Source organism: Eriocheir sinensis, unplaced genomic scaffold (genome assembly GCF_024679095.1).
Source record: "Eriocheir sinensis breed Jianghai 21 unplaced genomic scaffold, ASM2467909v1 Scaffold290, whole genome shotgun sequence".
Classification (NCBI taxonomy): domain Eukaryota; kingdom Metazoa; phylum Arthropoda; class Malacostraca; order Decapoda; family Varunidae; genus Eriocheir; species Eriocheir sinensis.
The window spans coordinates 18,818-37,699 of record NW_026111599.1 but is presented as its reverse complement, the minus strand read 5'-3'; the positions used below and the strand labels follow the sequence as shown (position 1 = coordinate 37,699).

Genomic DNA, 18,882 nt, shown 5'->3' with positions numbered 1-18,882 from the left:
ACATCACCCTACATTATCTACTCACTACTCACATATCAGACATAACTCATCATCTACACACTAACCACACACCACCCACACAACCCACTCATGCATGCATGCATACACACACATACATACATGCACATTGCACACACACACTCACACATTTTATTATTCTCATTTACAGAGAGGTCTGTGAACTATTGCTTGAGTATGAAGGTGATGTGGACCATGTGGACCGTTCAGGGCGTACCCCTTTGTTGGCTGCAGCTTCTATGGGCCACGCAGCTGTGGTAGAGAGGCTTTTGTTTTGGGGATGTTATGTGGACCACATCGATGCTGAGGGTCGCACTGTGCTGAGCGTGGCAGCAGCTCAGGGCTCCCAGGTATAACATTTAATATTGGTTTTCTGTCTCTTCCCTGTATGACATCTATGTGGCTGTACTCTCATTTTCTAAGCCAAACAATATGTCTAACAGCACTTCACTGCAGCTATTGTGGTCTACAGTCACTAACATAACCTAGAAGTACTTACAGTAAATATGCTCCTTTCAACAAGTTCAGTTCAGATTTCTAGTATGTGAAAATGTGTGTTTATCAAGAAAGGCTACCTCAAATTTAGATCTTTATAAGCAATTTTTGTGATTTTTTAGCATCATAAAATAATTTTGCTGTCCAATATTTTACAAATTCAGTCTTTTAAACATACCCAACAGGTATTTCCCTGTACAGACTTTTAATCACTAGAAATCTAGTTTGCATAATATTAATTGTGTTTCATTATTTTCAGGAAACAGTGAGGTTACTTCTTGATAGAGGCTTGGATGAAACTCACAGAGACAATGCTGGCTGGACACCATTGCATTATGCTGCATTTGAAGGTCATTGTGGTGTATGTGAAGCTCTCCTAGAGGCTGGCGCAAGGGTTAATGAAGTGGACAATGATGGGAAACATGCGCTGGTCCTGGCAGCACAAGAAGGCCACACTGCTGTGGTGGCTGCCTTGTTGGATGCCGGGGCTAACATTGATCATACCAGCCATGATGGAAGGTCTGCACTTCGTGTGGCTGCTTTAGAAGGACATAAAGATGTGGTGCACCTCCTCTTGTGTCGAGGAGCTGATCTTCATTATAAAGATGCCGATGGTCGCTCAACACTATATCTCCTTGCTCTTGAAAATAGACTGGACATGGCAAAGTTCTTAATGGAGAATAATGCAAACGTTGAAAGTACAGATTTGGAGGGACGCACACCACTGCATGTTACAGCATGGCAAGGTCACACCTGCATGGTGGCTCTACTTTTAGATGGTGGTGCCCATGTAGATGCTGTAGACAAAGAACGTCGAACGCCTCTTCAGAGTGCTGCTTGGCAAGGGCATGCAGAAGTGGTTAGATTGTTACTGGAGCGGGGTGCTACAGTTGACCACACTTGCTCTCAAGGGGCAACAGCATTAAGTATAGCTGCACAAGAGGGTCATGAGGATAGTGTTGCAGCTCTTCTACAGTATGGTGCCAACCCAGCACACTCAGATAGATGTGGCAGGACTGCCATTAAGGTAGCCTTGAAGGGTGGTCACATACATCTTGCTCGCATGTTGGAGGAGAGCATGGTTCTACAACAGCAGCAAGGAGGTGTTTCTCGCATGGCAGCTTCATCAGTGGGTTCAGGTTCTACCACAGAAACAAAGCCTTGCTCAGCCATGCTGTGTCCAGGGTTGGCAGCTTCACCGGCAGAGAGTCCAGAGTCCACTTTTGAGAAGCGTAGGTCTGTTGCTTCATTAGGGCAGCATTCTTCTTCCAAATCCTCTGGGAATCTTACCACATCCACTCGTTCCTCTGGTGGCCCCAGGGCACCCACACCCCGGGAAGCTCACAGCCACTTGCTCCAGCACCAGCAGCAGCCATTGCCACCACCTGCACCATCTGCACCACCTGTTTCAGCAATGTCTCCAATTTTAAGTTTTACCCAGCAACTTCAGCAGTGTGGTCGTGGTAGAGGAAGGCGCCACCCTCCACCACCACCCCAGCCAGCTCTTACTCCTCTAGATGAGCCAGCATCACCAATTTATGCATCTCCACCACTTTCACCTCTGAGTGATGGTCCTGGTGGAGGGAGGAATTTACATTCTCTTGCTATCTTAGAAGATGACTATACAGTTCCTCTGCAGCACCCAGCAGTACGTGCACCGAGACCTTCTGCCCCACCGGCCAGCATTACTGCTGAGGTAATTTTTTTTTATATGTATCATAATATAAAGATAGGCTGTCACCATTGCCCATTAAAGGGCAGCTTAAGGCATTCCTGTGATGTATGGGATTAGGTTGGGTCTAAGAATTGTCCTTTTTTTGTGTCATTCCAAAGGAAAGACCTCAAATGTCAGCATGATCCCATGTTTGTCCAATAATCGAAGTATCAAAACAAGCCTGTGTCTGAGTGAGTGAGTGACTATGGAGTGTGTAGAGAGTGCATAAAGAACAAGACAATGGAATTTGTTATGTGATAATGATATTGAAATGACTATGATAGTCAAGTGACTATGATAGTGAATGACAGTGTGGCCCGTCTCACTGAGGAATCTTTCCACTCCTGCGTCTTTTAGAAGTGGCCTCTTATTTCTCAACTCTAATCCTACTTTCGTGATCACTAGTTTCCTGTGATAAATTGGATTCATTATGTGTTGTAAAGCTGTATCAATCATACAATCAATGGGGCATACATTGGGGGGCGTGTCGCCTCGCCCACCCTATGATGCCAATTCTGGGGGTCCCTCCGGGCAAGTCTCCATGCAGGCTCCCTTCTCATCCCGAGTACCTCCTGGCAGGATCTATCGACTTGCTCGAGCCACGAACACCTTGGACACCCCCTTGGCCTCCTCCACTCAGGATTGTCTCTTACAGAGACAACCCGATGAGCAGGATCAGCTTCTGGGTAACGGGCCACGTGCCCGTATAGCTGGAGTTGGCGTTGATGGACTATGCAGGTAATATATGTCAAATCAGTCTCACGGAGTAGTTGCCGGTTTGATACAAAGTCATTCCAGTAATATCCCATGATTCTGCATAGACATTTATTATCAAAGGCATCAATCCGACTCTCCAAGTCCCCATTTAGTGTCCCATGTCCCACAGCCATAAAGTAAGACAAGGAGCACAAGGGACTTGAAGATCCAGATTTTTGTCCTTCTGCACAGGTATCAACAACACCATATACTCATGTTGAGTAAGTCCATGACACTGTGGGCCAAGCCAATCTGCCATAAGACTTCCTGGCGAGACTCACCATTGTTAAGAACTCCACTACCAAGGTATGTGAAATTTTCCAAGATCTCAACGTCCTCGCTGTGTTAATACAGTTTCTCTAATGTCCTCGCCACATGCATGAACAGACTGTACTGTTTCATCTATCAAGCCTCCAAACACCTATACCTTGATCTTGACCCAGGAGTCCTGAAGTCCCAAGGGCTTTTCCTCCTTGTGCAGTGCCTCAAGAGCCATAACCAAAATCTCCAGTGACTGCCAGGATTACTGCAGCATCGGCAAACACAAGGTCGGTGATCCTGGTATTGCCAATGGATGCTCCACAATGACTCTGGTCCACAACTCTGCCTAGTACCCAGTCAATACAAGTGTTGAAAAGCGATTGGGCAAGAACACAACCCTGCCTCACTCCCGCATTCACGGGAAAGAAGCTGGACAAGTCCCCCCAACACTTCATAGCACTCACAGTCCCAAAATACAGGACAGTCAGCAAACCAATAGCCCATGCAGGAATCCCACAGAATTGCAGGAGATCCCAGACTGCCTCCTGATGCACTGAGTCAAACACCTTCTTGAGATCCACATAGGCTGCAAGCATCCTCCGTCAAAAAACTTGTCAGCGCTCCACCAGTATGCAAAGCGCTAGGATATGGTCAGTTGTTGACTTACCAGGTGTGAACCCAGACTTTTTTTTTTTTTTTACGTCTTCACCCGTTGCGCTGGTAGGCTTTCTTTCGTATCAGGGCCTGATGGTCAGCCCCAGCCCGTTGTGGCGCAGGCAAGTGTTTATAGTGGCACCATCTTGCATTGGGTCATGCTGCCCCCCGGAGCTCATCTTTAATCCTAGAATCTAAAGTCTGGGTTGATGGGCGGTCTTCTGGACAGCATGTGGGTAGTCTGAGGCCACTCGGCGGTGGCTGAAAAATCCCAGCTTGTGGCACCGGGCGGGGATCGAACTCACGTCATCCTGAATGTAGCGCCACACGCCATCCACTCAGCCACCACCTCTCCAGCTCCAGCAGCTGGTTGTGAATTCACATCAGCAAAAGGTGGGCAGGCACCTTGCCTGGCACACTGAGCAGTTGTCGCAGTCTTGGCAGCCCCCTTTCCCTTTCCAGATAGGGATGACCAACCCCCTCTTCCAGTCAGGAGGAATGGTACTAGATTGCCACATGGCAGGCAAGACTGCATGCAACCTGCGGATCATGGCCTCACCTCCAGCTTTGAGCAATTCCACACAGATGTTTCAGATGCCAGGTGCCTTTCCACCCCTCAACTTTGCCACAGCCTCTCTGACCTCGGCAAGAGAGGGTGGGCTTTCGTCGGTGGGTGGGCCAGCATCTGCCACCTACAACCCAGTAACTGGAAGCTGCCCACTCGGAGGGTCCGCCGTGTACAACTGTTCAAAGTACTCTGCCCATCCAGGTCCAATATGAGGCAGCCATCAGCTGTTCGGATAGCACTCACCTGAGAGGGAGACTTGGAATGGAGCTTCTTCAGGGCTTGGTAAGCAGGTTGGAGGTCATTCGCATTTAAATGGCCCTTGACTTCCTCAACAAGACCCCTGACATAGCTTTCCTTGTCTTTCCTCAGGAGAACTCTAGTCCTATGCGACAGAGATATTGGTCCTGATGCACTGCAGGGCTTACCGAAGTGCTGAGTTCTTTTCAACTGACCATAGGCTTGTTGTTGCAACACTCAAGCTTCATGTCAGGTTAAGAAGAATCTCAAGATACAACAATACTATGTTCTATCTCGAGAGGCTGAAGGACCTGGGTTGTGCTCTGGAGTATGCAGTGACAGTCTCAAATTGGTTCAACGTGCTCAGTGCCCTTGAGGACCCTGTAGAACTGTGGGATGCCTTCAAACGTGAGAATCTTCAAGCTGTCAAGGAGTGCATTGGATAGCACCCGAAATCTAGGAGTCTGGCAGTGCGACTCTCCTCAATATCCACTCCTAGATCTCGAAGTTCCGGTACCATCTTAGTTGCCACTCTGCACTCTTTCCAGCTTCCTTAGGTTCTTCTTTTTGTGAGGAGACCAGACCACTGCTGCATACTCCAACCTTGGCCTTATCATTGTAACTATTATTTTCTTCATCATCTCCTCATCCAAGTACACAAATGCCGTCCTTATACTCCTCAGCAAATTCAGAATTTGTCCCGTTATCCTGTTGATGTGTTTGTCCAGTGACATGTTCTTTGAGACAGTCACTCCCAAATCTTTTTCCTCCACTCCTCTGCATATTATCTCACTTCCCATCTTATAATCTCATATTCACATTTTCTACCACTCCTACCAAACTCCATTTTTTTTACATTTCCCAAGGTTGAACTCAATTTGACATGTACCACTCCACTCCCAAATTCTATCCAGGTCCTTTTGCAATGCCTCACAGTCCTTCACATTTTTCACTCGTCTCAATAGCTTTGCATCATCTGCAAACAAACTCACATAGCTGGTCACTCCGTCCACCATATCATTTATATAAACAGCAAACATTATTGGTGCCAACACCGAACCTTGCGGAACTCCACTCATCACAGGGCACCAGTTGGAAACCCTGTCCCTGATTATCGTCCTCATTTCCCTGTTAGTTAGGAAGTCCTCCAGCCACTTAATCAGTCCATCACCCACTCCACCCCTTTTTTAAATGTGTGTATGTGTGTGTGTGTGTGTGTGTGTGTGTGTGTGTGTGTGTGTGTGTGTGTCTAGTTATTCCACTGCATGTTGTAATAGGTGACTCTAAAAATGTCTTCAGTTTAATTGTGATCTCTTACAGGCTTTTCTTTTTCCAGCTTTGTCGTCGACCTGGTGGAGGAGGAGGAACTGTAGGAACTGGAGGTGGAGGTGGGGGAGGAGGGAGCAGCAGTGTTCCAGGTCTTGGGAACATACCCAACATGGGGGTTAGTGTTCCAGGAGTGACAGGTGCAGGGTCACCAGGCTCCTCTGGGTTCACCTTCACCCAGGACCAGCACATGCGCATCATTCTGGGCACCCGTTCCCCTGAGCCACGCCCACGTCGCAACGGCATTGTTACCAACCCAAGCCTTAAGGCCGCCATGCCAAGGTCAGCCACCTGCTCAGGAATGGTCTTAGTGGCCGCCCCAGACCACCACCTGCCAGACCTAATGGTTTGCCACTGAAGAAGGAAACTCCTCTATGACCGTAAGTGTACTCAGGAACCTTGTCATTGGACCAGTAGTGTCAAAAAATATATTGATTGAAATTGTAAAAAAATCTCCCCCTTGTTATTTTGATGTTATTTTCATAATTGATTGTTCAATTTCTATAAAATCTTATTTATTTATATTAGAATAATTTTGTAGAGGTGCAAATTACTCCATGTGCCTGATTGTACATTATATATTTCAAGGGGAGGTGATGGTAGTTACTTAGGAGGTGACATTCATTCTTTTCAGATTCTCATGAATTTTGGTATGTATACATCTTTGTACCTTAAGTTGAAGATCCCCAAGTTTTGTTGAGATATGATCAACATTTAGCGAGAACTATATAATACGCCAAAAATCCCAATAAATGACATCAACATTCTTCTCAAAATCTCAACTATTTCAACCTACTGTTTTGAAAATAAGTCTGGAGATGATGGATACATATAACTTTTTTTTCATTGTGTCAGATTTTAGTTACCACATTTCATATACGAAAAATAAGATAAATTTTGGTACCGATTTTTTTCTTTTTTGTTAGAAAATAAAATTACTGGGAAGTGGTTTTATCTTTTTAAAAATGTCTCATGATGAAAAGTTTTCCCTTTCTTTCTTCTTTGCAATGATACCTTTATATCTAGAGTCGCTTAAAAACAACAGAGAAATTGCACTCAAATGGCAATAACTTTGGTTTTGAGATATGAGCAGTCTTATGTTGAAGAGTGTCTATCATGATATTTTAGGCTTAATGCAGCATAATTTTACACATTTTGGGTTAAGAATGACAAACGAAGGTAAATCAGTGTTTATTATATATAATATTCAGGCCTATTTGGCACCTGATCCCTTCTTAACGAGGTGGCGAGGAAGCAGCATCCAGTGGTTGTGCACATGGGTGGTGGGTCTCTTTGTCTTGACTCTCCCTTTTACTCTTGTTTATCATCTCCATTCTTTCTCTCTTCCTCATCTTCAACTTTGACTGACGACCCGTGACTCTTCTCAGGAACAAGAAGAAATTAAAACAAGAGAAAAAAACATTCAGCAGCTGAACAAAGCGTCAACACTCCTTCCTATCAAAGCACCTGAGGAGTCACTTGAGTGTGTAACTCACTGCTGCGCCTCACTCGCCACCGAAGGCTGCTCCATATTGACATACAGTCACCTCTCAATTAACACGAGGGTTACGTTCCTGGAGATGTCGCATTATTTAAACATAATTTCCCCATAGGAAACAATGGTGATAGGGGGGTTACGTTCCTTGACACTGGGAAAGTCTGCCTATTTTGGGGATTTTGTTACTCTAACCTTAAAAAAAAAACATTATTAATACATTAGTAGGTCACAGAAACAACAAAAACACACATTCTCATTTTCTTTAAATTTGTTCTTCACCTGCATCGGCCACCGTCCCTCCTCACCCTGCGCTCCCTTCACCTCTGCCACTCCGCCTCAATTGCCTCCTTCCTCTTCTTTGACTACCCATGCTATTGGTGACAAAGATAACTCCTTTAAGTTAAAGTTTTCTAAAGAAAAAATTGCTGCATTACATTTGTAAGTCACTGACACAACAAAAACACGTTCTCACACTCACCATCACTTTGTTGATGTGTCACTGGTCGTCATCGTCGTCTGCCGAATCCTCACCCCGCTCTTCCTCCTCAACCCGCTCTCCTTCCTCACTCATGTCTCCTTCCTCACTCATGTCTCCTTCCTCTTCCTCCAACTCCTGGACCTCTACTGTCTTCTTTTGGAAGAATTGATCAGGTTTTGTCTGGATTGTCAACTTTTTCTTTTGATCGAGCATTATTTGGTAGCAGTACAATTTGGCCATAACTTTTCTTGATACAGTCGCACTTCTGTTGATGTTCGGGTCCTTGGCTTCTAGGATGTCAAGTGCTTCCTTTATTGATGACAGTGCATCCTGTAGATCCTTTATAGTCAACACTTTCTCAGGCTCTGGGGTTTCTGGTTTAGACCATGATCTTGCTGCCTCCAACTCTGCTGTCTGTAGCTTCTCCCTCTCCGACAGTTCTTCATTAGTTAAGTCCATACTGTTTGACTCTAGGAGTTCAACGATATCTTTCTCCTCAAGTTCCTCAACCGCTTCCCTGGCCTTGGCAAGACATTCCAGGTTTGTTTTGTACACTTTTCCTTGGATGTCGAACCTGGAAAATCGTGAACCAATTGGGGACAAAGATGTTTCCACACCGCTGAGGCACTTTCTTGGCACTTTTTCCCCAGGATTCCTTGATGAAGTGGATAGCATCTTTGATGGTAAACTGCTTCCAATACTCCTTCACAGTCAGCTTGTCTTTGTTTGTCCTCTCAACCATGTCAGTAAGGGTCGAACAGAGATAGTAAGACTTGAATGTCTTGATTATCCCCTGGTCACATGGCCGACGTAAGGACATAGTGTTAGGTGGCAAGAAAGCAAGCTGAATGTTGCTGGAGAGATCTTCTACAGACAGCGGGCATTGTCCAGGATTAGGAGAATCTTGAATGGCAGTTCTTCCCTCTCACAGTACAGTTCAAGTTCTTTCTCCAGATTCCCAAAATAGTCCTTGAATATGCTGCCAGTCATCCACCCTTTGAGGTTGGAGTACCAATAACACAGGAGGAAGCTCTTGACATAGCCCTGTGAAGACACAACGACGAACAAAATCAGTTTACCATTATGGGTTGGTGACACCACTTTCTTTTTTGGTGTAGAACAGGAAACGAGAGTTTACAATCTCTAACTAAATTATTTAATTCTCTGCTGGACTGGACCGTACGTGTAACAATTTTTCAAGCTTTTATGACTTAGGTCGCTTTCACAGTCACTTTTTTATATTTATTCTTCACGTTTACTCTTTGTATGTTTATTTTTTACATTTATCCTTCATAATCCTCCGCTCAGCTGATGGAACGTTGACATTTCCCGCTGCTCCAGCACACCAACACTGCCGAATCACGTGCCTTCGTCTTGTCATGACTGTCACCACGCTGGTAGTTGCCGATACCACAAAAACAGCGACTGTGAAAGTGAATCGAGGTGATGGTAATGACTGCTACCAGGATGCTAGGGCCTTTGGTTAGGGTGCGTACCAGACGATTGTGAAAGCGGCCCTTATAATCAAGGTTCTTACCTTTAACCCCTTCATTCCGGTGATGCCGACGTCAGCGTCCGATGGGCGTCCGACGGAGTCACCCTACGGAAAGGGTTAGTTCTCGTCTAAACCTATTAATCCTCTTCCATATCCTCTTAATCCTCTTCTAAACCTCTTAAGAGGAAATGGAAGAGGATTAAGAGGAATTCAGAGGAGGATTGAGAGGTTTAGAAGAGAATTAATCCTCTTCCATTTCCTCTTAACCCTTTTCATACTGTGACGCCGACGTCTGCGTCACGGATGGAAAAGGTTAAAGCTCGTTGATTTTTGGAGTAGTAGACAAGGGCAGGCTTCAGCTTGTAATCTCCCTCAGCATTGGCACTCAACAAGAGAGTAAGGCGATCCTTGGAGACCCTAAATCCAGGTGCTCTTGACTCCTCTACCGAGATGAACGTCCGACCAAGCATTTTTTTCCGATACAGACCAGTCTCGTCTATGTTAAAAATCTGCTTGGCGGTGTAGCCACCTTCCTCGATGATGGTCTTGAAGGTAGCTGGATACGTCTTGAAATTAACAAACCACCCAGAACTGCCTTGGAAAATCTTGCCTTTGTCTTCCTTGCCCTTGCCCTGCACATCCTTGAAGAGGCTTACAACCTCAGCCTGCATAATGGCCATGCTGATGGGGACATTGGTCTTATTTTGGTGTTGAATCCACTGTGCCAACAACTTCTCCATCCTCTCCATCTCCGTGGATCTTGCATGGGAGCACCGTGTGGAGGAGGACGATGTACCAGCAACAGCACTAGCACTTGCCTGTGAGGAGGTGGAAGGACGCTTGGGTGCCATAGTATAGGTTAAAAGGCAAAATCCAGAGAACTGTTCCACTCAAAGTGCCGGCTAGCTTCAGACTTTTTTTTTTTTTTTTTTCTTTTTTCTTTTTCTTTTTTTTTTTTTTTACATTGTTGCCTATTGCGCCGGTAGGTATCTTCCCGGTGGGGCCTGATGGTCGGCCCAGCCCATTCTGGCGCAGGCGAGTGTTTATAGTGGCGCCATCTTGCATTGGCTCATGCTGCCCCCCGGAACGCGTTCTTGATTCGCTTGGACGGCTTCCTCTAGAGTCCGGGTTGATGGGTGGTATTCAGGACAGCATGTGGATAGTTTTAAGCCACTCGCCGGTGACTGAAAAATCCGAGTGGTAGCGTGGGGATTCGAACCTGCGTCGTCCATCACGCGGTGAATGTGGGCCCAGTATGCTACCAGTTCGGCCACCGCCTACCCAAGGAGGAGAAAAACAGCGTCTCTGCGCGGTGATGTCATCAAGCGTGATGTCATCGATGAAAATTGTGTTAAATCAAACATATTGCATTAGTTAAACGTATCTCCTTAAATATCAACTCGTGTTAAATCAAAAACGTGTTATTTAAACTTGTGTTAATCGAGAGGTGACTGTATACTGGTCCATATTATAGAATACTAACAAAACAAAAAAAAAGTTATAAAATGCTTCAAAATCCTTCAGTCATGAGCAACAACAAAACACGTTGTGTGGCATGCAGCAGAGCTCTTTAAATGAATGTAAACAGTGCTATATGAAAAACAGAAGGAATTGAGATATCAATGTGCTGTTTTCACAGAAAGCTGGAAGCATTTTAAGGGTAACAAAACTGTTAAAACCTGAATTTCGATGTCCGAGTCGAAACTACTAATTTTTTGCCATCACCTCCCCTTGAAGAAAATGTTTATTAAATAGGTATCTAACCACATAAGGTCTTGATATAATATGTGAGGAATTAATATATATAATCATTTGGATTTTAAAGTTAACACGTACTTTATTTTAACTTAGGTTACTTATATTTCTTTTCAGAAAGATAAACACAGATTCTGGTGAGCCTTTACTGTGGCACCAAGGGGACAACTAAATGTTATGATGATACATGATAGAGTAAAGAGAACAAGAGCATTGTTGTCATATGTGGATCCTGCAGACTAGCATCATCACAACAGTTGATAACAACACCGGTACTTCATGATTGTTTGTATATCATCACCCACTTTACAGTTTTTGAAGCTGCTTCTAATAAATAATTACTGTTACTGACATTGCTTACTAAATAAAGCATGGGCTGAATTAAAGAAACAAATTACAGATAAAAAAATGTTTCACTTACATGTGTGACATGCTACCACTATTTTTGATTTTATGATTAGTTTACAAAAATGTCCAATTACCATATTTGCCGGTGTCGAAGACATATCCCATTTTCAAGTATACTATATTTTGAAAAAGAATATTAATAACAATATCCTGACCTTTACCAATTTTACTAAGATATTTTGTTGGTTGTTTACTGACTTGTAGTACATGTCCACAGTATACTACTGGACCAGCACCATATTGTAGTATATACAGTACCCTCTCGAGTTTTACATTATCCGAGTTTTGCGATCCTGGAGTTTCACGGTTAGTCCTAAATTCTTACCATCCCGACTCATGCATTATCACCCAAGTTTCGCGCTGCTTTGACATGTACGGGTCATGTCTACGTACCATCGGCGTCACTCACGCTACCTTAAAAGGTAATATCACACTGAACGTTTTCTCCCAAACATTGTGGCAATGGCAAGAGAGAGAGAGAGAGAGAGAGAGAGAGAGAGAGAGAGAGAGAGAGAGAGAGAGAGAGAGAGAGAGAGAGAGAGAGAGAGAGAGAGAGAGAGAGAGAGAGAGAGAGACAGACTGACTTATTAACACATTAACCGCGTTCGAACTTCCCGCCGCCTCCTCCCTGTCACGTTTGGTTCAACTTGGCGCAGCCTCAATACCACATGAGCCCCGGACTCGAGAGGAGGTGTGTAGCTTAACTCAGGTTATGAGCCCCTCTCGTGAAAGGTGAGATAGAGAGAATGAAAACAACGAGAAAGGAGAAGGGTGTGGGGAGGGAGGGTCAGAAAGGAGAATCAGGTCAGGGCTTTGGTTAGGACATGACCTGACTCAGGTCAGGTCAGGTCCATACCTATCACACACATAAGGTGAAATGAGAAGGATGTGGGGAGGATGGGGCAGAAAGGAGAGTCAGATCAGGGCTTTGGTCAAAACGTGACCTGACTCAGGTCAGGTCATATCCTGACTTGTCACACACACACACACACACACACACACACACACACACACACACAGAAGCATAACAACATGGAACGGACTTGACAGGAGACTGTGTGTGCAAAAACGATTCATGAATTTAAAGCCAAACTGGATAATAAGCGTTATGGAGACGGGACAGCACGAGCCTAGTACAGCTCTTTTCCTGTATTTCACAACTAGGTAAATACACAGAGATGGATGCTGACACTGTCTACCTGGACTTGAAAAAGGCCTTTGACAAGGTGCCAAATAGGAGGTTGATGTGGCAGCTGAAGACAGTGGGTAAATTAGGAGGAGGACTTCTAAAGTGGATGGAGGATTTTCTGAAGAACAGGATGATGAGAACAACTATTAGAGACAGGAAATCAAGTTGGAAAAATGTCATGAGTGGAGTTCTGCAAGGCTCTGTGTTGGCCCCAATTATGTTTGCAGTATATGTTAATGATATGATAGAAGGAGTGGATAGCTATATGAGTCTGTTTGCCAATGATGCTAAGATAATGAGAAGAGTGGAAAAAGAGGAGGACTGCTTGCTGCTCCAGAGAGACCTGGACACAGTGTGGGAGTGGAGCAGGAAGTGGGAAATGGAATTTAATACCAAAAAGTGCAGTGTTATTGAATTTGGAGAGTGGAATGAGAGTAGAGGGACATTATAAGTTGGGTAAGAATAAGTTAGACAAGAAGACAGAAGAAACAGACCTTGGAGAGATGATCATAGAAAACTTGTCTCCAGAAAGACATGTGAATAAAATATCAGCTGAGACATACAACCTGCTGAGGAACATCAGAGCAGCGTTCACATACCTTGATTAGGACATGGTAAGGAAATTAATTGTGACCTTGATATGCCCTAGACTAATATATGCACCAGGGGCTTGGTCACCATCACTTAAGAAACACGTTAGAAAACTGGAGAGGATACAGAGAGCGGCAACAAAAATGGCACCTAGTCTGAGCGACCTGCCTTATGAAGAAAGATTGTTGAGGCTGAATCTCCCTACATTGGAAATTAAAAGAGAAAGAGGAGAATTAATAGCGGTGTATAAGGTGATGAATGGTCTAGAGAAATTGAATAGAGATGACCTTTTGATAAGAGAAGAGAGAAACTGAAGAGAAAATGGAAAACTGTTGAGAAAAGGAATTTGTAGAAGAGACATCAAGAAGAACAGCTTCCTGCAGAGATGTGTTGGGGGTCTGGAATGGGCTAGAGAGGGAAGTGGTACAGGCTAAGTCAATAAGCGCATTTAAGGCCAAATTAGACGAAAGTAGTTGGAAAGACGGGAGAGCACGAGCATAGCTCCATTCCTGTAAATCACAACTAGGTAAATACACACACACAGAAGGGGAATTAAAATGGTGTGGGGAGGGAGGGACAGAAAGGAGAGTCAGATCAGGGCTTTGGTCAGGATATGACCTGACTCAGGTCAAGACATGACCTGACTTTCCCTTCTGCCCCTCCCTACCCCCACCCTTCTCATTTCCTTTTTTTTTTTTTTTTTTTTTTTGTGTGTGTGTGTGTGTGTGTGTGTGTGTGTGTGTGTGTGTGTGTCATGACATGACATGGCCTGACTCTTCCTTCTGCCCCTCCCCCCCACCCTTCTGATTTCCCATTATGTGTGTGACGCACACCCGGAAAAGTTGCCGGTTGCCCAAGCTCGCCAACACAGTGGGAAGAAAAAGGCCCTGTGTGACTCCAGCTTGCGGACAACCGACAACTTGCTCCCGGATGGACGTAAGGGCATTGCCAGCAGCCACAACGGTTAGAGGAAAACGGCCAGTGTGACACCGCCTTAAGGCAGTGAGGCCGCTGATTGGGCTAGTGCCGGTGATGACGTCATTGGACTCCCAGCGAATCACAAGCGTGTTTTCAGAGCTCAGCCAATCATAAGGCTTCATCTGTGGCTTTAAAACAACCCGTTCTCTCCCTTTTTTCTTCCTTTTTCCAAGGTACGTATTTTGAGATAACAAAGGAGTAAAGGAGGAAAAAAGTGAGCTCGGGGGGCAGCATGAGCCAATTATTATGGCGCCACTATAAAAAGTTGCCTGCGCCATGATGGGCTCGGGGCCGACCATCAGGCCCAGATGGATAGTCTACATGATAGCCACATGTAAAAAAAAAAAAAATAAATAAAAATAAATTAAATAAAAAAATCTCCACGGGTCGGAACAAACAAGCGCTTTTTCAGTGTTTTCAATACCTCGAGTTTCGTTATCCTTGAGTTTAGCACTATATCTTCGAAACGAAGCGAGCACGAAACTCGAGAGGGTACTGTATTTTTTTTTTTTATTTATTTTTTTTTTTTTTACGTCGTTGCCTATTGCGCCGGTAGGCATCTTCCTGGTGGGGCCTGATGGTTGGCCCAAAGCTTCTTTCCGGTGGGGCCTGATGGTCGGCCCAGCCCGTTCTGGCGTAGACGAGTGTTTATAGTGGCGCCATCTTGCATTGGCTCATGCTGCCCCCCGGAACTCGTTCTTGATTCGCTTGGACGGCTTCCTCTAGAGTCCGAATTGATGGGTGGTCTTCAGGACAGCATGTGGGTAGTTTTAAGCCACTCGGTGGTGACTGAAAAATCCGAGGTGGTAGCGTGGGGATTCGAACCCGCGTCGTCCATCACGCGGTGAATGAGGGCCCAGTACGCTACCAGTTCAGCCACCGCCTACCATACAATACATACATATACCATATTATAACAGCAGCACCATACTGTGATATATATACCATACAATACATACGTATACCGTACTGTAACATCAGCATCATATGGAAGTTGACGTGTTCACTCAATGTTTGTTTGCCATTGGTGAGTCTTTGCTTGACTAGCAGTGCCCAGCCCATGGCCAAAACCAAGACTTGATCGAGGGAGTGTGTAGGTAAACCTCATACTACCTTTATAATACTGTGGAACCTTGGTTCACGAACTTAATTCGTGCCTGAAGGGCGTTTGTCACCTGAAATGTTCGTAAATTGAATCTATTTTCCCCATAGGAATCAATGTAAAATGTATTAATCCATTTTTGTACCCCAGATAATTGCTAATTTAAACTTTTACAAGAGTACTTTGTGCGCAAATTCATAACACAAAATCAATGGAAATCAATAAATCTAACACAAAAAAGAGGAATTTAATATTACTCAGATAAAATAGAGACGAAAAGTAAATTAAATTTTACTGTACTTGTACTGAGGAGTTAATGGTGCAATAGGCAGTGTCACACTGGTCGCTGTTCTCCAGCCGTAGGGACTACGGGCAGCCGTGGTTGCGCGTATGCCCAACCTTTTGCTTCTATCCGTACGAATGGAAAACGTTTGGGGATACGAGCAACTGTGTGGCTGTATGTAAACAAATAGACAACAGCAGTGGCTGAGGAGTGAGGAGAAGTGGAAGATGGCCTACCAAGAGACTCAAAAAGTAGACTCGCAGTGGTGCTTTGTTTAGTGATTAACTAACAAGATATGAGAACACCTCGTGCTGTGGGACCACAGTTTAAAATATATTATTTTCTCCATTCAGTGAAAATTGTATGACTCCCGGTCTTCACAGAACAATTCTCTGACAAGGCTTGGGTAAACACACCTGTCCTCCCGTCTCTGAAGCCATGATTGTGCCCACAACTGCTTCTTCCTTTCATTTAACTGCAGCAATAAGTCAATAACTTTGGTAACGGCAGCACAAGCTGCAACAGCCCTTATTTTATTAGCAGATGGTGCAATGTCAATACAAGGCAACTGCTTTGTTTACGTTATGGATACGGGCAACCAACGTTGGCCGTGTGTGACGCACACCCGGAAAAGTTAGAGTTGCTGGTTGCCTGTACTGCCAATGCGGTTGGAGGGAAAAGGCCACATGTGACACTAGCTTTAATAAGTGAAAGGTGGGAAGGAAGGGAAAGGAAAGAGATGTTATTGTTTGGAAGGTAACTCCCCTTCCATATTTTGTAATAAGCGAAAGCTACACAGCAACTGAGGCTCTCCCACTGATACTCTCGGTGTGTCGCCCCACGATGATGCCAGAATGCTAGTTAGTAGCTTGAGACACAGTTCGTCACCCGAGATGTATTTTGTTCAGAAAATTGGTTCGTGAAGTGTTTTGTTTGTGAAGAGAGGCGTTCGTAACCCAAGGTTCCACTGTATACTGTGTGTTACTGGGTTTACTACAACTTTTTTTATTACCACATTAAAATGGCAAACCAAGCATCACAATATGAACAAATGACACCCTGGAGTTGACATTTCCCACAGCAAAGCCAAGACCAACACCAAAACAGTAACAGTGGCTGCCATAAGACCAACACCAACACCAAAACAATAACAATGGTTGCTGTGCTCATTTTCATATTACTCTACCAGGGTGAGTATGGTCTGCTAAACCATCACAACCCTTCAACAACAACATCTAATTTGTATACTTCCTGTAGGCCTCCTGTAGGCCTAGGTTAGGCCTACATACATAGGAAGTATACATAGAAAGAACAGACACCAGAAGACCTATCGGTCTATGGCGAGGGTGTCTGTTTACTACTGCTACTACTAGTAATCTACGTGTGGTAGGACAGGACAGAATAGATGAAGGCTCCTCCCCACCCACCTCTCCCTCCGGCAACGTGGCGGCAGGAAATAGTTAGAAGAAAACACCATGCGCCTTTAAGGAAGAAAGGGCCTTGGAAATTTTACAGTAAAGAGAGAAATAAGAGGAAATTACTACCCTTAACTTACACTACTGGTAACCTTAGCTGTGGGGGAAAATGACTTCATTACATAAGAACATAAGAACATAGAAATACAGGGAGACTGGAAGAGGACGAGTGGCCTACACAGGGCAGCCCCAGAATCCCCCCTAATACTCACGATGGGTGAGGTGTAGTTTCAGGGGCACAGGTGGAGGCTTGATCCTCATTTTACCGGCGGTACTAGGCACGCACCAGTAACCTGTCACCTTACTGCACCCACACCTCACTCCACCTGTCATGCGGACATTAACTGTTGCTTTACTCTATTGTTGACTTTTGCTACTTGCAATCTAGGTTGTGGGGGAGAATTATATTAATATAGGTTGAGGTCTTGCTGCAATCTGTCTGAAAACATGCGAAAAAGGGTCAGTATAATCTTATATCCCTGAAATACTTATCCAAAGAAGACTTAAAGCTATTGATACTCTGTGTGCTAACTACTGACGGTGGGAGTCTATTCCCGTGATCGACGACTCTGTTATTGAAAAAACTTCTGTACACCAATGTGTTACATCGATTTCCCTTTAACTTCATACCGTTGCTGCGTGTTCTTGTGTTGGTGTCTCTGAAATAGACTATCTGGGTTAATGTTGTCGAATCCATTAAGGATTTTGAGCACTTCAATTAAGTCCCTCTTATCCTTCGCTTTTTAGGGAAAACATATCTAAACGCTTTAAACGCTCGTCATATGGCAAGTTTCGGAGCACTGGAATTTGTTTGGTTGCTCGTCGCTGTATCTTTTCTAGCAAAACTTGATCTTTGATATAGTTCGGTGACCAGAACTGAACGGCGTATTCTAGGTGTGGTCTTACAAATGCTAAATATAATCTCTTCATAAGTTTGGGTGATTTATAATCAAAGTTTCTTGAGATTAATCCCAACATCATATTGGCTTTTTTACTCGCTGCAGAACATTGATCACTCATTTTAAGAGTGTTACTGATAATGACACCAAGATCTTTTTCTTGTTTTACTTCGCTGAGCTCATGTCCTTGAATCTGATATTTAAAGTTAGGATTTTTTTCACCTATGTGCATTACTTTACATTTATCTACGATAAAACTCATTTGCCATTTTTCACTCCAGTCGGCAAGTCTTATTAAGTCTGATTGAATATTCTTGCAACTTTGACTGTTCATTACCGTACCTCCTAATTTGGTGTCGTCGGCGAATTTGGCTACTTTTGATATAATATCAGTTTCTAAGTCGTTCACGTAAATTATGAATAGTGTCGGCCCCAGGACCGAACCTTGGGGAACGCCACTGGTGACGGGTTGCCAATCTGATGCTTCACCATTAAGAACTACATATTGTTCTCTGTCGGTGAGCCAGTCATGAATCCACGCACATAGATGGTCGTTAATACCGTGGGAACACAGTTTTGAAATAAGCCTAACGGGAGGAATTTTATCAAGCGCTTTCTGAAAATCTAGGTAAATTACGTCACATGGGCTTCGGGCGTCCCAACATGTATAAACATCGTTGAAAAAGGTTAATAGGTTGGTAA

At 44.3% G+C, this 18,882-nt stretch overlaps 1 protein-coding gene across 3 annotated transcripts in view; it reads left to right on the top strand.

The window, feature by feature from the left end:
* Nucleotides 1-18,882, top strand: part of LOC126991499 (ankyrin repeat domain-containing protein 50-like) — a 144,400-nt gene that overhangs the window by 110,529 nt on the left and 14,989 nt on the right. Inside the window, exons 4-7 of one of the 3 annotated variants that reach the window (XR_007745590.1) lie at nucleotides 170-368; nucleotides 773-2,209; nucleotides 6,040-6,409; nucleotides 11,373-11,527. Coding sequence is in view for 1 of the 3 variants with exons in the window: in XM_050850253.1 (XP_050706210.1) it covers nucleotides 170-368; nucleotides 773-2,209; nucleotides 6,040-6,387 (1,984 nt within the window). In the remaining 2 variants the exon portion in view is untranslated. Of the gene's footprint in view, nucleotides 1-169; nucleotides 369-772; nucleotides 2,210-6,039; nucleotides 6,410-11,372; nucleotides 11,545-18,882 lie in introns of all 3 variants that reach the window. The other 2 variants (XR_007745591.1, XM_050850253.1) reach the window with 2 other exon arrangements.